The 21,483-nt window shown below is 46.3% G+C and overlaps 1 protein-coding gene across 1 annotated transcript in view; it reads left to right on the top strand.

Annotated features, from left to right (window-relative positions):
* LOC138480686 (mitochondrial ornithine transporter 1-like) overlaps positions 1–21,055 on the top strand; it is a 626,425-nt gene extending 605,370 nt beyond the window's left edge. The window contains exon 7 of the mRNA XM_069612363.1: positions 20,222–21,055. Within this exon, the coding sequence (XP_069468464.1) occupies positions 20,222–20,394 (173 nt within the window). The 3' untranslated portion in view covers positions 20,395–21,055. The remainder of the gene's footprint in view (positions 1–20,221) is intronic.
* The last annotated feature ends 428 nt before the right edge of the window (positions 21,056–21,483 follow it).

Raw genomic sequence — 21,483 nt, 5'->3', positions numbered from 1 at the left:
GTGTAGGAGCATATATAGCAATCTGAGGCATTCATTAGGGCAGCGTAGGCCCAAGAGAAGTTGAGGAAGGTGTTAGTGTCTGGGTGTAGGATGATGGATGTAGGGAGAGGCAGAGCAAACACCATGGTAAGGAACAACAACATGTTGTAAAGTTTTGATAGCGATGGTTCACCTGCTGATGTCGGGTGAGATGGTGGCCGCACTCTGCAAGTTGTACCTCGTGACCGATGGAGGAACTTCGTCTTTGAGGTGTTCTGGATGTGGAGTCACCAGGGATTTAGCTGCTGTGGCCAAAGTGGGCAGCTGAAGAGGGGTCTCTTTCTCCTGTACCCCTGCAGATTGCAGCTTTGCTCTGTCTTTGGTGCCGGCAGACGGCGGGTTGTCTTTGTCCTGGATCTCTTGCTGTTTTTCGTCATCAAGTGGAGGTGCGGTTTTCACACACTGGCTTGCGTGGACCCTAGGAGTCATGGTCTCTACAGCATACTGTGGTGTGGGTTGTCAGCAGGATCTGGAAAGGACCTTTCCAGTGAGGATGCAGGGAGGATTTTCGCAGATGAATTTTCAGGACCAACCAGTCCCCCGGCAGGAGGCTGTGGCACAGCGTATCCGACGGTCGAGGCAGAGCTTCTTGGATTTGCTGGAAGGGAGAGCTGTCATGATCTCTGCTTCCAAAAGGTCAGGACTTACCCAACTCCCTTGGAAGCAGACCCATAACCCAGGTTCCGAGTGCCAACCAGTCCCAATTGGGACCTTTTGGACCCTGTCCTGGCGCCAGTGGCACCAGGCTCATAAATATGCCCAGTCCCAGCCCTGGAAGCGCCGGGCTCATAATGCTTGGGTGGACTTACCTGCAGCAGACCATGCTGCTTACTTACCTGCCAGTTGAGCCTCTAATCCTCTTCTGTTTGGGACTACTTTTCCTGTTGGGTGGGGCAGGAGTCACTCCCTAGGTTCAGAACACTGGAACTCTTCTGGAAAGCAGGAACTCTTTTCTTACCTAGGCGAGGCTGTGGAAGGAGACACCTAAGCACTACAGGAGGCTATTTAAACCACACCCGATGGATGAATCTTGCTTTGCGTTATTCTGCATCCTCTGCAGCAGAACGCTCATCGTGTCTTCTGCACCTGATCCTGGGCCTAAGGGAAAAAGGCTTACCATCCTGAATCCAGTCTTCAGCAACACCTATAAAGACAAGAAAGAACAGGTTAGCATTACGGTCTTCAGTGACAGCGCTTCTCTTACCTGGTCCATCGGCTGTCACCAACGCCTCGCGCTGCATTCCGGCATCTGAAAGACAAAGGCTTACCTACTCTTTGCGTGCTCCGGAGGTCTTCGCACTGCATTCCGGCATCTGAAAGACAAAAGCTTACCAACTCTTTGCACGCTCCGGAGGCCTTTGGCGCTGCATCCCGCATCTGAAAGACAAAAGAAGGTGCGTTTAAAGACATTGGGTAACTTTATTACTCACGTGCCATTACTCCTTCCCACGCCAAACCCAGTGGGTATTCCGGCACCCTTTAGCAGCTCCGAACTTGTACCTGCAAGATAAAAGGACAGTTAGTGCGCATCGTGAAGCAGGCAACAAGCGCTTACTTACGTGCTTCCAGGCGCTTCTATTCCTCACACGGGTTCCATCCACAACTCACTTCAACACGTCATCCGCCGTCGCCGGAACCCTGCAAAACAAGAGACATCATTACAAAAGACTTTTAAAGACATTTGAAATACTCGGAACTCACCGTTCGTGCAGTAAACGACGGACAGCAGTCCTCTGAGGTCAAGAGGCCTGCACCCTTATCCAGTGAAGAAACTGGTTACGGCACCCTGCCCCGAGGCAGATGGAGAGCTCGGCGTTCACTTACCTAAGACATCTTACTCTTCGAGCCAGACATACAGTGCACAGAGGTCCAGCCCAAAGAGCCAACCGTGTGTTACACATCACCTTTGAAGATACGGTATTCGCCCAGTCAAGACCGGCGCCTCTGCGGGAATCAGGTGAGCGTTACAAGAACTGACCACGAGCATTAGTCTTTTGCAATATGACACAACAAGATCATTCAGCTGTAAGTCAGAGTTCAGGGGAAGTGGCGGAGTAACTGGCATTCTCATGGGGCCCCCCCCATGAGTATCACGTGGGGGGGGAGAGGCTGTGTACTCTATTAAGAGTTTCTTAGGTCCATAAGGACAAGAGGGAGGACGTCAGGCCATTTTAGGCCGGTTTCCTGACAGACCTTGGCATGGCAGAGCATCATGTTGAATTTTCGGCGTTCCACTGCCCCTACCGATTGTGGGTGGAAGCGATAATGTGGATGTGCTGGAGGATAGATACCCAAGGCACTGCAAATGTTCTTTACTATTTGTCCAGTGTCATGGGTGCCTCTGTCAGAGTTTCTGGAAACTGCAAGGCCAAAACGTCGGATGAACTCTTTGAGCAGTTTCTTGGCCACTGTAATGTAATCGGCATATTTATAGGGTTAGGACTCAGTCCATCCACAGAAATTGCAAATGATGACCAGGATGTACTCGAAGGAGGTGCACTTTGGTAAACTAATGAAGTCTATTTGAAGATTCACAAAGGGGAAATTAGGGACTTTGTGTGCCCCAGTAGTGGTTTTCACAGGCTTTCCTGGGTTGAACGTGAAATATGTTGAACAGTGAGCACAGTATTTTTGAGCAATGGAGTGAAACTTGGTGGCAAACCAATATCTCTGGACCACTGAGGTAATCTGTTCCTTGCTTGAATGGGACATAGTGTGAGCAACACGTGTGGGATATGGTAAGAGAGCTAGTGGGGCACTAATCGGTATGTGTTATCACGCCATAGGCAATCAGGGTAACAAACACATTTGTGATTTTTCCAGCCCTGTTTCTTGGTCTAAGGGGGTGCATCTTGGAGGTCTCCCAGGACGGAAAGAAATGCTAGGGGATCCTCAAATGGTAGGAGAAACATCAGCACATAATTGGGAGCATGGGGTATTGAGGGCTTAATTTATTGCATTGGCCAACAGCCAGCGCGTTACCCTGCAAGGTGCTGTCAGTCTAGTGTGGGCCTTGCACTTCACAATGGCCCACTCGGTAGGTAGCAGAATTTAATTAAGCAGGGCTTCAACATAGGGTGCATTGAGAATTGGAGTACTTTGTTCAGTTAGGTAGCCTCTTTTTCCAGAAGGTCCCGTAGTCATGTGAGATAAAAAGTGTAAAGTGAATCAGTGTATATAGTGGCTGTGCTGCGATTGTGCAAGACCATGTCAGGGCAGTGAGTTCAGCAACTTGTGCTGATCATACTGATGGGAGCTGAAAAGTTTCTAATACTACTTCAAAGGAGGTGCAAATGGCAAAACCTGCCTGTATATACTCTGTTGAATCTCGAAGACAAGACCTATCAACACAGAGAATGAGGTCTGGATTGGGCAGGGGGATATCCTTGAGGTCTGTTCTTGGTGATGATACAACATCAACTGCAGCAAGGCAATCGTCAGATGTAGGCAGGGGTGAGTGGGGCGCATCTGATGAGAGTGAAGTTGGTGACGGAGGAGAGCAGTTTTTCATATTTGGTGAGCCGTGCAGCAGATGGGTGTTGTTTTACCCCTGAGGAGGATTGCTAATACAGAGTTTATGTGGTGTGCTAGGGCGATTTTTGTCAGCTTTTGTAAGGAGAAGAGCAGCGGCAGTTACAGCTCTGACACATTTGGGAAATGTGGAAGCGACAGGGTCTGTGAGCTAAAATAGGCTACCGGGCGTTTTAGGTCCATGTGCTTCTGTGTGAGTACACATAAGGCATACCCCTCTCTCATCACAGAACAGTTTGAATGATTTAGAGTAGTCGGGAAGAGCGAGGGCAGGGGCAATGGAGAGTGCAATATTGATCTTGGCAAAAGATGTGGAAGCATCAGGAGACCATGTGAGCTTGTCGGGCACCGTCTGCAAAGGTGCTACGGTAGAGGCATAATCAAGGATGCAGGGGCGACAAAAATTGCTCATTCCTAAAAAGGAGCGATTCTGCCTTTTCGTGGTGGCCATGGGACATTGTACGATGCAGGACACTCGAGAGGGGGTAAGACGCCTAGCACACTGTGAAATGTTGCTTCCTAGGTAGCAGATTGTAGATAGGCAGAGCTGCAATTTTGCTTTGTTGACTTTGTGACCTTTTGCTGCCAGGGCAGTGAGGAGCACTTTGGAGTTGGTGAGGGAGACCTGAAAGGAATGTGATGCTAACAGTAGGTCATCCATGTATGTATTGGATCATAGTGGAGCCCAACATGAAGGTGACATCCCCAGGGTCTTCCTGCAGAATCTGGGAGAAGACAGATGGGGAGTCAATAAAGCCCATTGGAAGGGACCTGTAGGTGAGCTGATGTCCCTTGTATACTGAGCCATGGTGGACGGGGACGGAGAGGAAAGAAGAGGCAAGGTCAATGCAAGTGAAAAGCTGGCTGTAGGGCGGGGTACAGGAGAGAATGGTCAGGGGATCTGGAACCACCGGGCGTAAGGGTATTACCGCCTTAATAAGAGCATGCAAATCGTGAGCAAAACTGAATTTGCCTGTGCCCTTTTTCTCAGTTGGGAGCACTAGAGTATTGCAAGGGCTAGTGGTGTAGTAGAGGATGCCCTGATCAGTTAGGGAAGAGATGGCAGGCTTGACACCTTCCTCTGTCGAGGGGATAGTCTGTACATGTGGGAGAGAGACCTCCGGATCGGCAGCACTGGAGTATTGCACGAGCTAGTTGTGTAGTAGAGGATGCCCTGATTAGTTAGGGAAGAGATGGCAGATGTGATGCCTTCCTCTGGTCGAGTGGATTTTATGGGATCTATGTGATCACTGCGACCAAATATAATTGTGACTGCTGAAAATGCAGACTTTCTTTTTTAATTAAACCCCCTTTACACCACATAAATATGCGGTGGGAGACCCCCTGCAACACCCCTCATATTACTATAGTATCCCATACCCCCCACACATATATATGTGGTGTAAAGGGGGTGTTTAAAAAAAATAGAAGTCGGGCATTTCGGACGTCGCAATTGAGGGTAACATTTTGGGCCATTTCCGATATTCTGTACTGAGGCACAAGTGGAAGAGGAACTTCCGGATTGAGAGTGATGCGAACAGGCTTATCAGAGAGAATGTGGCCTACCTCATTGGCATGTGCTGCCCAGAGGGCTACTGGCACTGAGTCCATAAGGTATTGTACCTGTGTAGCTTGTGTGGGTATGAGGCGTGAAGGAGGCTCTGTAGGAGGCTTGGGGTGAGTGGGCTGTTGGAGAAACAAACATTCAGCGTGCCTAGATTGTGGAACCTCTAGATAAATACTGTCAGGAGAACAATAAATGGTACAATCCATATTTCATAGCAGAGCAATAACCAACAAATTTGCAGGTGAGCAAGGGCTCAACAGAAAGGCATGATGTTCAGTGATGTGACCAATAGAAACGGACAATTTATTTGACACCCACTGTGAAATAGCATTGGCAGATATTCCACAGCATTAACAATTTCCTTTGAGACATCCACATTTGGAAATTCAGCCACTCGCAGCGTGGAGCGCCTGACACCAGTGTCAAACAATTAACCCTTCTCCCTTGAATGTTACATTTGAGATGGGGACCAGACCAGTCTAGCGGGAGCAAATCAGAAGACAGCATGGCAGGGTCCCTCTGGCAATATCTTTGTGGACCATTGGAGATGTGCATGTCCTGGTAGCCCCTGTTAGGAGTAGGAGGGGGTGGCGGTGGGGTTGTAGGGTAGCAATTACTATTAGGATGAATGAAATCATTGCGTGGAGTAATGGGACCATATTGCCTTAGTCTGACAGGTTTGGTAAGACATTGCTGGATGCAATGGCCTGTCTGCTTACAATATATGCAGAAAGGTTGCTAGGTAGGCAAAAATGGGTGTTCAAAAGTCTGTTGTGGCTGGTGTCCCTGGTGAAAAGGCGGCAGAACAGTTGGGCATAGGGCTGGCGTGAGGTACCCGGGCAACCCCAGACCCCGGAAGGCATTCTTTTGTTGAGCATGCTGGATCTGCAAAGCCATGAGGCGGGTAGCCCCATCTTGCACCTGGTAATTGAGTTTGTCATAGAAATGTTGGGCTGCTTGCAGTGCTTTCTCAATAGATTCAGCTTGCCACCCAATCTGAACATTTTGAATATTGTTTGAAATTTCAGGAAGACCATTCACAAAATGAGAAATTAGTGCAGGCTTGGCTTGTTCCCCGGCGTTTGCAATACCAGAGTATTTAGTGAAACAGTCAGTCTATGCAGGTAGTCAGGAGATTCCGACTGGTTTTGTTTGCAAGTGGCGATCTTTGACCCGTCAGCTTTGACAAGAGTATTTCTCTTTGATGCAGGCAGGAAGTGTTGTAATATTAGCAGCAATAGCTTCACCTTCTACCAGTGTGTCAAGCGATTGTAGTTTGTCCATCATTTATTTGTATAGTGTGTCTCTGAGCACTGCTCGTAGGAATTGTTTAAGGTCCCCAATGGTGGGATCATAACAGGCAATCACTATGTTCAAATGTTCCATGAAAGCAGTAGGGTTGTCGGGCAATGTGGGGAACGTTGTGCCATATGGTATAAGTCAGTGGAGCTCATGGGGTGTGAATTCTCATAGGTTCAGCCTCGGTCTTGGCCTGAGGGTAGGTGCGCATAGGGATAAGGGTGGTGGCAGCAGCAGAGGGCGTTGAGACATCCATAGTGTGTAGTGAGGGTGGCTCCGCAATAGATGAATGTGACAATTGACTATCTTGCCTGGCAAGTTGTCCTGGCCTGGAGTTTAAAGTGTAAAGGTTGGACAATGCTTTTAATTCATCATGCCTAGCATAACACAGCATCGCATAACAATCCTGCCACATCACCTGGTAGCGAGTAGGGAAACCTCATACATGGGAGGGATCACCTCTGACAAGTGGGTGTTCAGTAATGTGAGGAACTGCTGTCAATGTGCTCTCGATGACCCACCATCTGTCATCGAGAGAAAGAAAGGTGTCACAGGAACACCTGCCACTCCTGCCATGCCAGCAAAAAGGACCAATGCAGCCTGTGCCAACAGGCAAACCCCAGAAAATCTGCCATCGAGAGAAATAGAGGTGTCATAGGAACACCTGCCACTCCTGCCATGCCAGCAAAAAGGACCAATACAGCCTGTACCAACAGGCAAACCCCACACAATCTGCCATCGGGAGAAAGAAAGTTGTCACAGGAACACCTGCCATGCCAGCAAAAAGGACCAATACAGCCTGTATCAAAAGGCAAACCCCACACAATCGGCAATTGAGAGAAAGAAAGGTGTCACAGGAACAACTGCCACTCCTGGAACGCCAGCAAAAAGGACCAATACAGCCTGTAACAACAGGCAACCCCCACACAATCTGCCATCGAGAGAAATAAAGGTGTCACAGGAACACCTGCCACTCCTGGCACGCCAGCAAAAAGGACCAATACAGCCTGTACCAACAAGCCAGCTACACACAGGGATTTACTCTCTGTATTTTCTTTGTTCTAAAAAGAACAAAACCAAGAGACGCATACTCGTCCTACGGCCATAATATAAAGAACAGCAACAGTTCAGTATGCCAACACGTCAAGAAGTCATTCCACTTCTTAAAAAAAGGGGATTACTTGGCAAACTTGGATATGAAAGATGCATGCTTTAATAGTGTGTTACCAGGTGGTATGAATAGAGGGAATTCATCCCTTCTTGCCCCCATGTGAGGCTAGGTAGGTGAGCCTGCTCTGTAACACCCTTCCTAGGTGTCGACGCAAGTCGGACTTCACCGGAAGAGACTCCTCCTATGGGGACAAAGACTCCCTAAAGAATACCTGAAGTGGCATACTTGGGAATAATAGGCCTACAAAAGAATGTGCAATACAGAGGTTTGTATGAAGAGACAACTAATGTTATTGCCAACAAGAGAGAGAGCATATCACTTTAAATGGAAATCCCCATTTAACTGGGATGAGGAGGCTGAGCAGGCAGAGAGGCCGCCACAATTGGAGGAGCGAGAGACGTGCACTTCAGCCAGGGAAGGCCCAGGGTGACATAACACCTGAGAGGGGAGGAGACTCTGCAACCTGCAGAGTCTGCAAGTTTGGAAACTGCTCTAGAGCAACAAAGCAGAGCACGACACGCAGCATCCTTCGAGAAGGAGAGAGCGAGAATCTGATGGTGGCAGCGTGACCATGGAGACTTTGAGGTGCAACTGGCGGTCCACAAAACAACGCTGAAACCACTAAGCAGTCAAAACTGCATACCATCCGGATACTCGCAGGACTGCCAATCCGTCCAGAAGGAGAGCATTTGATGCAGGACACCAGACAAGCCGAGTAAGCGAAGCAGACAATGAACCCAGAGGGAATGGAAGCGCTGGAGACAACGTCCTAGAGAATCAAAGGTAACAGGGAGAACAGGAGATCTGGGAGGCCACCAAGGAATCATGGGAACTGCTCATACTCGTGCCAGTCGAATCAACAAGAGCATAACATGAAAAGTAAGAAAGTGGAATAATGCTAAGAGAAACCTGAATGCAATAAATATTGAAAGAGAAACTAAAACTAAGAGACAAATGCCTGGGGAGAAAGGCAGAGTACTATACATGTCAAAAGACAGGAATACTATGAATTAAGAAGAGAAGAAAACCCCAAGAGGGAGAATTGTAGAGTCTGGATATCACTACCCCGGGAAAAGGGGGAAGTACCCCTTTATTGGAAAAGGAAAGAGGAGAATGCAAATGAAAGAGAATGCAATGAGTTGGAATATAAAGAAACCCCTAGGGTTAGAAGAAGACGAGAAGGATTATTCAGGCAAGAAATTAATAATAATCACCCGGAAGGTCAAATCCAGCCAGGAATGGAAGTTACACAAAACCCATTAATACGGATCAAAGCATTCGTCCAAGATCAAAGAAGCCACTTCCTGAGAAGGAACCCAAGTCTTAACAAAATCTTGAGCTACACAAACTGAATAAGGAAGTCACAACAGACTATTTAAAAATCACCTATTAGGAAAAACCAGGAACAAGAAATTTGCAAGAAGTAAAGCCCACGAGAAGGGAGTCATTCTCTTGTCTTTAGTTATTAGAATAGCAGTAGGGTCAGTTAGGGTTAGTTTTGGACTGTGGACTTATTCCTTGGGACCATCACCGATGTCTGACGGGCACCTTAGTTTGATAGGTAGGTAATGCCCATTAGCAATAGGGAAAGGTAGGCCTTATTCTTTATTAAACCCGTCTTTGAAATCTCCATGTGTCTGCGTCCTTATGACCCGCCACACAGGGCACTGACAATGTCTGCTGTTTAAAGAAGAAAAGCAATTCAAGGTTCTTCCTTTTGGAATTGCATCAGCAACTTTTGTAGAGGTAGCAACACATCTGCACCACAAGAATATTCCTGTATACCATTATTTGGACAGCTGACGGATAAATGCGCAATGTACTCTGAGTATCCAAGACACAAACCTTCTTCATCAAATAGGTTTTTCAACCAACAAGCAAAACTCTAGCCAGTCCACAAGTCCATGCAAACAATTTCTGTTTTACATTAAGACAAGGGGCTACCTTATCTCACGCAAGAAAGAGTGCAAGCCCTGTTTGCACAGCTCGCCCATTACAAGGTTGGTCATCCGTTAAGTCAGGGTTGACATGGAGGTGCTACGAATAATGGCATCATGCATTTTCATAATCCCTTGTGCACGTCTCATTATGCGCCCAAAACAGCAATGGATGGCAAACCAATGATCACAAACTGACGCTGGGACGGTCTGGTGGCGCTGTCGCAAAAGGTGGTAAAAGAACTACTGTGGTAGGCAGAGGAGAATATATTAAAATAGAATAACTTGTCAATACACTAATCTGAATCGCTATCACCACAAAACCCTCTCAGGATGCGTGTGGGGCGCACTGTCAAGAATGCAAAGCTTTCGGGGCAAGTGGACCAAACGAGCAGTTCTGCACATACATGTTCTGGAACTGCTTGCAGTCAAAATGGCACTGTAATCTTTCCGGTCACACCTTCTGCTTGTAAACAGGCTATACAACCTGGGTGGCACACATTCAAAAACACAGTCTCTTCTTGCAGAGCATATTTTCATCGGTGCTTCGGCACACACATGTTCATCTAGGCTCAACATGTATTGGGAGTGCAAAATTGCTTGGCAGATGATTGGAGTAGAACCTTAGTGCAAGAACATGAATGGGAAATCAACATAAAGATACTAGAACATATTTTCACAGTAAGGCGTACCCACCAATAGACCTTTTTGAAACGGCACAGCTTGCCAAAGGCGTAGCCTATGTGTCCAAAGTATCAACGGGTGAGGGCAATAAGCAATACACTGTGGATGAACTTGTGGGATATTTGCTATACTTTTCCCCTGACCCCATCGATTCGCAAGGTAATGCACAAATTGCTGCAGGGAAAACATGACCCAAATCCTTATTGCACCAGTGTGGGCGATGCAGACGTGGTAGCCTCCCCTCCAACTGTTGTCAACACTTGTGTATAGGTGCGTTATAAATGCCAAATATCATATCAATGTGCCCACCCATCAAGATTCAACCAGTACACAATCTGCTCATACAGCAGTGACAGAAAATGCATCGCCCCAGTCCACACACTAAGGAATTGGCAGCTTGGCTCCTGAGGTGATAGTTTGGACATCTGAACTTGCCACCACTATGCATGGATATCTTGCTTGAAACAAAAAAAACTAACTCTAGACACTGCTACTATAACCAGTGGAAGCAGTTTGTATTGATCTTTTCCTATGGGCACCAAATGACAATCAACTGCAATCTGGCAGACATTCTAACTTACCTTCTGTTTCTTATTGACTTTGGGTTAGCTTACTACTCGCTTAAATATCAGCAGCATTAGCGGGTAGCATACACCAGGTCTCGGCACAAGGTATCATGATGGAAGGTCTATGTAGCTTTTATGGAGAGCTTCAAGCTCAGGTATCCACCAGTCGCGCATCTACCACTTGGTTGGTATCTTAATTTAGTCATTGGGAGACTGATGGGTCCTGCCTTTGAGTATAAGCATTAAGCACCAATACGCTCTATGTTCACTTAACATGACTGTATTCAGGCAGGAAAAAAGGACTCCTACCTCGGAATATTGGAAAACCAATGCTTCAGCACTTCCGGTCCTTCTGCTCACCCAGCACCTTCTACAGGCCCTGCTGGCTAGTCTATGCAAAGCACATGAATCTAAGCAGATTCCCATGACTCAGAAGACCAACATTACTTACCCAGTAATCGTCTTTCTGGGGCTTGTTTCTGCTTAGAATCATATGTGGCCACCCATCCTCACCACTTGGGAGCAGACAAGCAAAACAAAACCATATCTACAGACACACATGCAGTATCCAATCATCAGAAAAGCATACAATATAAGTGCGTTGGTGCAAGAAGTATCATGGGTCCTTGTACACGTCAGAAGGGGATGGGTCCTTGTACACGTCAGAAGGGGATATAAAGCCCCTGTCAAACCCCGCCCCCTTTCAAATTTGAAAAAAATATTTAATACACTGCACCCATCACTAAGCAGCAGCTATGCATAGCCTGTGTTTCTAAGCATATCCAAGCCACACAAAGACGATTACTGGTATGTAATGTTAGTCATATATATAATAGCTCATACTCTATTTAAAGTATGTTCATAGCAAGTCTATATCTACTAGCGGTAAGTAAGTACTTAAGTATAGATCAAAAACAGTCAAAGTGGCTGGCCAGGAACTCAAAACCTAATTTAAACTACAGCAACACGGGATCCATTATCTAAACAGTTGCATTTTCAGGTGGGGAATAAAACCATTTTAAGTGCCAGTGCTGCTCTACACATGTAAGGCAAAAACTTAAAAGTCCAACCAATCCTAAAATCTCCCTTTACCAATGGTCCCTCAGTGTTCAAAGTTAAGTAATTTTTCAAGTTACTTTAAGGGTTTAAACAGAAAATTCATCCCAACAATGGGATCAAGACAATAGTTTGTTTTCAGTTATGGTGTCACCATAGGTAAGTATGTACTTGCAGGTCGTCATGGCAAGATCAGGGATTTGGGACCACACAGACGGGTTTAAGACCGATGTCCAACAATAAAAGGCAAGAGGAGAGGTGGCTGCAGAGCAAGAACTTCAACCCACGGAAGGAATGTAACAGTCTGGAGGGGGTGCACGAAAATAAGTATGCAGGCGAGCACCACAGGTCCAAACAAAGACCATTTGACTCAATGTAGGTCAGAGGACCTGGGGGAGCCTACTCGCACTTATGGTGATTTTATGTGAAAATGTTGCTTGGAAAATGTCATGTGAAAAAGTCATCAGTAAAATGTATTTAATAAAATGTAGTCATCTCATTCATAAAGTATGACATTGTTGCCAGTGGTAAGATCACCAAAAAGCGCGATTTCTAAATGCACAAAAGTACTAGGCTGTAACCCTAATGCTGATCCAAACCCCCCTACTTAAACCAGGCAACCATCAGCCCTCCACAATCATCCTAAGCCCTAGCCCTCATTCTAACCCTGATCATTAGGCTTTTCCTAACCCTTCAGTGTGCCAAAGCATCTTTCTTGCATGTGGCATTATACAAAACACCAAAAAATAGACCATGAAGTGACTAACTTCAACCCTTCAGACTCTGTGGCCCTTACCCTAACTTTAATCCAATCCCATGTGTTAAAATGTATTTTCATAACTGACCCTGTGGGAGCAGTTTGAGTGGCAAGCCTGGTTGACGAACCAGGGAATTGACACTTACATAGAGTACTCTAATGACCCAAGCAACACAGGAGTACAAAAATACCATTTGAATAGCTCTCAAAGTCTCTAAACTGATACAAGGACTGCACTCCAAGAGTGCTCCAAAATGCCTGTCCAATCCACACAAAGCAATCACTGATACGGACAAATCGACAGATTGGAAAAAAACGTTATTCCATGTCAGGCAGAAAATAGAAAAAGCTGTGGTATAACGCTTATCACAGCCCTCCGGCATTATATATCCGGAAAAAGAAGGCGGCAAACCGCACTCCCGCGGGCCAATTGCAAATAACAAGCTCCAAAAATTGCAGAAAAAAACAAGGCAACACCGTGTAGTGGATACAGATGTTTTTTTTTAATATTTAAAAAAGCGAAGTTGTACAAAAAATATTAAGTACAGCAGGCAACAACATAAAGAGAGACAGAGGCAGGATGCTGTGGTGCACGACCTGCAACACAATGCGTTTCGCACTATACACAGGAACATACAGCTAAAATGTCCTTCACTGTCAGGTAAGTAGGTGTATTGCCTCTGAAAGAGTAAATGTTCAAGTAATATGCTCATGGGGGTAGTTGGGTGGCTTAAGATTCACATAACAAGTACTGGCAGAGCTAACAAGTAAGTTAACTGTTAAAAGCCCAGTTTATTACATTTTTTTAATCGTGCTTCATCTCCAGAGTTCCACCTCCGAGCGCAGGACCGGGTATCTAACCCATGCTGCTCAGTGTTGTCTTGCTTTCAAGACCAGCACGTTGCCCCAGAGCTATCCTCCCGGCACAGATGTTCTAGAAGAAATACTCTTCATGGGTAGGAAAAATCTGTTTATGGGGTACACTTCCCAATCCTACTACACTAATGGGTTACCTTGATGGGATCCTTGGCCAGAGCACTATTGATCAATAGCAGGCAAGGGAAAGTTCAGGAATGGTCATTACGCTCATGCAAGTTGGGGTGGAACGCTCCCACCCTGAACTCTGATTTTCTGGGGGCTACCCCTATGGACCTCAGAATCGCTAGGCCCACTTCTGTTATTGGTCCGGTTTCAGGGAAAGGGTTCTGGGTATTGCGGGTGCAGACACTGATTTTGGCTTCAGGATTGCGTCCAGCTAGACTTTGGTTACACTCGGGCGAGATGGTTCCACATGTCTACAAGCTTAACAGACCAGTCACCTCACGATAGCAGTCACAGCATAGCAGGTCCCACAATGTCAGGAGACCCTCAGGACAAGACTGAGATGGCCGGCTGTGAAGATTCTCACAATCCGGTGGCAGCAGGCAACCCTGGTGAAGAAGACCTGGCTCCCAGAAAGGCTTCTCTTCATGTAGAAGAGCATCAGCTGCTGGAGAACTGAACTTCCGCCACAAATCAGCCTGCAGAGTTCCAAGTTGTAACTCGGAATGGGGACTGAAGCACAGGTGATGCTGATCAGCCCGCATGATGGTTCTGGGACACTTCTGAAGGATTCTGGCAGCAGGATCTTTGTTCAGTGGTCCAGACTGGTTGGTCCCATGGTCAAACCACTGCCGAGTGTTTTCTGTCAATCGTTGCAGAGAGACTGAGTTTCCCCGGTTTTAGCTGCAGGCAGTGCATCAGGACTCCAGAAGAAATGGTCTTCCCAGGTTTTACTATAAATGACTATATTGTCAATATAGGCTCCACACAAATCAGAGTAGGGCTGTAATATTTTGCCCATTAGTCCTTGGAAAGTGGCGTGGGCCCTGTGTAAGTCAAAAAGGGAGGACTTCGAACTGGATTAGTCCCAGGGGTGTTGAAAAAGCGGTCTTTCCTTATCGGATGCATGAACTGAGACCTGCCAGTACCCTTTGGTTAAGTCTGGGGTTGATAGAAAGGTGGCATTTCCGAGTTTATCAATCAATTTTGTCTGGCATGGGATAGGCATCGAAGCCGGATATGGCCTTAACTTGGCGGACGTCTATGCAAAACCTCGAGGAATGGTCTGGTTTTGTGACCAATACTATAGGGGAGGACCAAGGGCTTGAAGAGGGTTCGATAATATTCGCTCTTAGCATGTTATTTACTCCCTCAACCACTATCTGTCTACGGGCTTCCAGTCCAGTGGTCCATATGGCTTCAGATGAACTACATTTCCTTTGGGTGTTCTAATATAGTGGTGAGTATCTTTTACTCTTCCTGGTTTCTCTGAGAATACATCAGGAAATGTTTAAATCTTGTTGTTTACTAGCTGACTCTTGAGGAATGAATTCAAAGTTATCTATTTCTTCTGGTGCCAAACAAGATAGTATTGTGGCATTGGCGGCAGAAGGATTTTCCTTTCACTCTTTTAAAAGATTTGCGTGGTATAGAAGGACCCTTTGTTTCCTGTCAGGTTGTGCTACCTTATAAGTAGATATATGATAGGATATTTATAACGCGCTTAATACCCAGAGGTTTCTAAGCACGGACCCGGGGATCGGACCTGTGCTGCTCTGTGTTGTCTTGCTTCCAAGGCGAGCACGTTGCCGCTGAGCTATCCTCCCGAGTACAGGTTCCTGTTCGTTCCAATAGTTCCTATGGCCCATGCAACTTAGAGACAAGTTTGTTTTCTGAAGTAGGCAAGAGGACCAATACTTTTTGTCCTACAGAAAACAATCTTCGGTTTACTTTTTTGTCATAAGTTGACTCTTGTGCTTTTTCCATATGAGTATAGACTAGATTTTGAAGAAGTTAGTTCAAAAGGAGAGAATCCAGTGGATGCCTAAGGGGTTTTTCTTACTGCAAACATTACCCAGGGGATCATAAGGTCCCAGTCCTTCCTCACCTCATCTACCAACTTTCTTAATAACATTTTGAGTGTTTTATTGAATCTTTCTACCAACCCATCTGTTTAGAGATGGTAAACTGAAGTTCTTAAGGTGGTAATGTGGAGCAGCTCTTTGACTTGACCCATGAGGTTGCTCATGAAATTGGATTCTTGATCCCTCAGGATTTCCTTAGGAAAGACAACCCTGAAAAAATATGGTAATAGGTGTTTTAAAATCTGCTGGGTGGTGGTGTTCCGCATTGGGATTGCCTCTGGGTATCTGGCCGCATAATGGACAATAACAAGGACATATTTGTTACCCAGTCTTGAGGATTCCAAAACTCCAATGATATCCATCCCAATCCTTGAGAAAGGAACTTCTATTATTGATAAAGGATTCAGAGGGGCAGGCAAGGGAATGCGAGTACTTACTTTGACATATTTCACATGTCTGAATAAAGTTTTTTATATCAGCATGGATCCTGGCCAATATAACTTCCCACATATGTGTGCCTGGGTCTTAGATTGTCCTACGTGTCTCCCTGCCAGATGAGAATGTGTAATCTCTAGGATGATCTTCCGATGGGTTTTGGGGTTTATTGAGTTCTATTTAGGCCTTCTATGGATGTTTCCTTTCTATACAGAAATCCTTTATGAAGAAAAAAGGCCTTCCTTTCTCTACTCTCTCCCCTTCGGGAATTGCCTGCAAGAAAGCCTCAGCGAGGGCTGGATCATTTCGCTGGGTGAAGGCAACGTCAGGAAAGATAAGTTCTCCTTCCCTTTTCTCTTCCGTGGTAGATGGTTCATCAGTTTCCCCAAAGCCTAAGGTACTCCTCTCAGTATCTTCCGATTCACTCTCTAAAATGAGGAAATGGAGCCTTTTCTAGAATTCCTTGTGCAATTTTGTCACCACTATGTACTTCCAATGGAATTTTGCCATGGTTCTGTAAGAGAACCTTTGTTTCCCTGGAAGATCGGGATCTATGACGCCTGCTAGAACATCTAGACCGAACTTCCAGGCCAGATTCTGAGGCCAGTCTTGTATAATACCCAGGAGGGGGGGGGTATCAAAACTAAGTCTGTGGAAATTATTCCTCTTTTCTCTAGAGGGATAGTAGCTTCCTGGAGGCATACTAGCTTCCCTGTCCTCTTTCAGATTTTCACAAGTTCTCGATTTCTCAGGCGATTCACTATTCACCTCGGATCCCCCTCAGCCGGGCATCGATCCTCTACGAACATTGTGTTGAGATGTATTTATGCATCCAATTTCTCGTAGGACATTTGTCGGGTGACTCACGGTTCACCCCGGATCCCCCTCAGCTCGGCTCGGGTCCCGGATCCCCCTTAGCCGGGCTTAGATCCTTTTCTATTATTCTCCCTCTGCCGGGTTTGGACTAATTCCAATTTCCAATATAATTTTACACAAACTTGCTTCAACCAAAAGCTTTCAGCTGATCTCCCTGCGCCGGGCTCGGACCAACTTGATCTACTTTGTCATCAACTTTCTTTGTTATTACTACCGAAGGCTTTCGAATGTGCACAGGGTTTTGCTTGACCCGTTGCAGGACCACTTCGATTTCACAATTCTTTATCACTCTTCACATTTGCCACCTTTCAGTTGGATACCTAACATACACTTTCGAATGAGCACCCACGTGGTGCCGGACAACTCTGTTTAAGGTATAGTACCTTGGCTTCAAAGTTAAATCACTCATCTGCTCTTTGATTGTGTTTGCGTCGCTTGCCACATACCCTTCATACACTGTTCTCTTCAGCTTTCACTATACAATGTTGCTGCTTGCAACCTTGGCTTCAACACAGACCAGTCTGGTATCCGTCTCCCCAACTCACTGGCTGTGCTGACTTCACTGGCGCTGCTTTGTTGTAGGAGCCAAGGACAGTACCACAGCGGCAAACGATTCTCCCCGCCTTGTCTATCGACGCGGGAGAGCCCTGGTTACCTCCGACACAATGCAGGATTCTTCAGCCTAGATTCCTGGCCATATGTTTCCTATTCTCGAAGGCTCATGAAAGGGATGGCCTTTTGTTGAAAAGGTCAAGGGCACTTCCCGCCCTGCAATCCTCTTCGGTTTTGCCGTCTTCCGCCTTGTATTAAACTGCCATCTTGAAACTGCTGTTTCCTCATGTGCTTTGCCTTGCTCAGAGTGTGCTCTCCTGCTCTGCCTTTTATCCATGTGGGGAAGTGTAATGAAGTCAGCTGTGTGTAATGGTCAGTAATTGCCTGACCACTGTATTGGGACATGTCGGGTACACGCCTCTGTGTTATTTCGTTTTCTTTTGTAGTGAGCAGTCTGTGAGGAAATGTTTCTGTTGGGAAGGGGGGAGGGAGGTATGAGTTCCTAAGTATTCTACCTGGTAGGAGGGGGTCAATGAGTTGGGGAAGGGGAAACTGCGTCTCGCCATCGGGTGTCCCACTTCCACTCCCCGAAGACCACTGGTCCACCCCAGGAATTGGATCCAAAAGCAGTAACTGTGTCCTGGCCACCTGGATGCCTGGGGACTATCGGCTGAGACATCTTCCGGTTTCTCACACCTCACTCCAGAAAGGATGTCGATAAGTGTGTCTGGAAGATCCTTAACCCATCTGAAAGCAGTTCCAGTTTATCCAGACTATGGGCCTCATTCCGAGTTCGGCGCTAACCAATGGCGCTATTAACGCCTTGGTTGACGCCGTACCCGGACCGGCAGCGCCTTGGTGGATGGCGGAATTACCGCCCCATTCCAAGGTTGGCGGGGCGGTAATTCCCCATTCACCAAGGCTCTTCCCCATTCCCAAATGAGCCCCCATAGGGCTCAATGGGAATGCGGAAGATGCAAATAACGGTGACCGTTCATTACGGTCACCGTTATTGGCTTGGAGGCCCCTTTGCGCCCTCGACTTTAACACCTGCTCAAAGCAGGCGTTAAGGGCGAGGGCGCAAAGGGAACTCGGAGTATGGCGGTAAGGGATTACCGCCACCGGTCTCGTTACCGGTGGCCGCTATCCCTTACCGCCATACTCGGAATGAGGCCCTATATCTTTTGAGCTATGCACAGAGTCCACAACAGGGGATTACCACAATTCCTGCTTTAGAATGAAAGGAAGATGGCCAACAAACCAGTGATTCCAAAATATGGGTTTAAAATGAGGTAACCTTATAGTACTAAATGGCAACCTTATGGGGAAAAATAAAGGGGCACAGTAGTGAACTGTGTCAAAGGTTTGTGCCCACCAGGCTGTCTAGAACAAACTGCCTGGGAAAGAAAAATCTCTTGGTTGGAAGGGTCGGGGGACATTGGCAAACAGGTTCCACTGTATGGGTAACCATAGGAACTGCAGTACAACCCAGAGTTGGGAATCGAGAGAGAGAGAGGTTCTATCTACACTCGCAGCCAAAGCGCCTTGACCGGCAAAGAAACAAGTTTCAGTCACGAGTCTGGATGAAAGAGCCTCAATTACCCCAAAAGAGGTTAGGAACACAAAACAGCCAGAAAGCATGCCAGTGGTGTCCCAGAATGGCTATGAGAGGTGGCAAACCAAACTTTCCTAACCAGAATCATTGGGTACACTGTGGAGAATTTGGGTTTGTGGTGTGCTGAGTCTACAGATTACATCTCCAAAAGGATAACTATAGAATGGGACAGTGGAAGAGCTGCACACACAGCACAAGTCCTGCATCTGAAACGATCAGAAGAAAATCTGCGTAGTCTGTACAATGAGGGAAATGAGAGTAGAATTTAAAATCCAAAAGGGTGGGGGGGATAAATACAGTAGAGAATGTGATGTGGAAATATTGCAGGGATGTACATGTAGGACAGGGGAGATATAAGCAATGCATTCAAAGAAGTCCTGGAGTAAGAGAGATGAGGATGACATGTGAATGCTGCAGAGATATAAATACAGGTGATAGGAGCGTTATGAGATACACTTTAACACTGCCTATCGAAGCTGAGCCTTTTCTTCAAGGGGTGTCGTCTGGAACAAGGAGTTTTTGCAATAAGACTTGAGAGGGTTTCTCGAGATTCATCGGAGAGTGGTAAAAGCACGGAGCCACTTTCCATCGGGAACATGTTATTATGAGAGGTAATACAGAGATGGAGTCCAAATAGATTCTGTAGCAAGTAGACTAGATTGGACTGCTTGTCCTGGTCTGGTATTTGCATCCGAGTAGAGCCTGCTCCAGTGCAATGTCTGCTGCCAGACATCCAGTCATGCATAAACCCCTTTGGTTTTGCCTATAAACTGTCACCGTTTTTAACACCTTGGTGAGATCCCTTCAGCTCTGAGATCTTACCTGCAGCACAGATCTTTATGAGCCCTCCTACTTGTACCTGTTCACTGGCTGAATTGTCAGCTGTGTGCGCCTCACTTTGTTGCAGTGGTATTATAATGAATTTTGTGGGAACTGGGTCCTAGATCCTTAACATTGGCTGACTCCAATTCTGATTGCCTCGTGAGCCCTTCTGATACCATTTTGGGATCTCAACATCCTAGTCCTTTGTTACAGATTAGCCAATACCCTTGTCTCCATTGTGTCTATGAAAAGAGATGGCCCAGTAGTCATTGACTTACTTGTTGGTCCTTCCTATTATCTGAGAATGCCATTGGCTCTCCTCCACTAATGGTATGCCAACTACCAGCTGTTGTATGATGTTATAATATAGTGCTACTTTGCTTAACACTGTTCCTCATATTTCTACAGGTTTCCTGGCACTCTATAGCGGACTGGCACCTACTGTGATCCGTGCATTTCCTTCCAATGGTGCACTCTTCCTGGCCTACGAAATGACCAGGAAAGCACTAATCAAGCAAGCCACCAAATCCAGCACAGTTCTGACGTCTGAAGGACCCAATGAGCCCGTAGTGAAGCGTTGAGGAAGGGCTTGGGTCTGGAAATTATGGACCTCTGCACTGGAGAATGCTTCAACCTGATACACTTTTCCTTGCCCAAGCACCAGGGACACTCAAGGTGGTGCCCTTCACATCTCGTTTTAGAAGCATTTCATGTGTCTGTTTTCATACTAGAAGCAGCATGGTGATGGATTCTCTGGAAGAGTGCAGCAGAGTAATGCCATCTTTACCTGGAAGACTGCAGACTTCTATGTGGGTTTCCTGTGCCTGGCTGCATGGATTCAATTTACTTTGCCCGTGTGCCACTCATGTTTCAGAGGAATGCGGCGGTGGCCTCTCTGTAGGGCTCTTTTCTTCTGTGCATGTAGACAGGAGTGTTTTTGCCCTCTTTAGGCAGTGCAACTCGGGCAGGTTTTCATGGCTATGGGATGGTCATAGGGACTGGAGTCTGCAAATGGCCATTGGAGAGTGAGTGTAAGGTCCCGAACAGTGTCTCTGAGCCCCTGGTGGTGCTGGAGGATGGAAAGTGTTAGTGCTCCTTTTGAATGCAGGTGGGATTGCAGTGTGTGGAGAACCTGTTCTAGCTCGGACACAGGCTTTGAAACCGGAGTTAATTTTCTGCACCTTTAAAATATGTTTTCATTATTGTTCAGACAATAAAACATTCCTATTGTTTTTGTTTTGCACACTTTTTTAAAAAAAACATTGTTTTTTGGCACTTTTGTGTCACAGAAAGGTCACAAGTAAAATTCCTCCTTTAAAAGTATTAGTACCGAAATTGAAGATCCAACAAGTATGATGGTGAAATTAATATATCTTGCATACGGACCACGTGATGAGCTGAGGGGAAAATACATCATTAGCTTGAGATGCAAAAACTTGAATCATTCATCATCATGGGCACCGCAAGTAATTCTGAAAATGAAATCAAATGACCCTAATATAGTAACGTCATCAGAATAACATCGTAAAATGACTCCCACTATTCTGTTCCGATTGAAGGGTTACATTAACCACCTGAATGCCCTCCCTCGTGCCCCCGCCAAGTGCAGTCATCATTCTCAATAAAAGGACCCCGAGTGGAAATACATTATAAAGGGGACTTTCCCATCG

The sequence above is a fragment of the Ambystoma mexicanum genome, chromosome 5p, assembly GCF_040938575.1.
Source record: "Ambystoma mexicanum isolate Mex_15411 chromosome 5p, UKY_AmexF1_1, whole genome shotgun sequence".
Taxonomy (NCBI): Eukaryota; Metazoa; Chordata; class Amphibia; order Caudata; family Ambystomatidae; genus Ambystoma; species Ambystoma mexicanum.
Note: the sequence above shows the minus strand (reverse complement) of the source record. Positions and strands in the feature narration are given on the sequence as shown.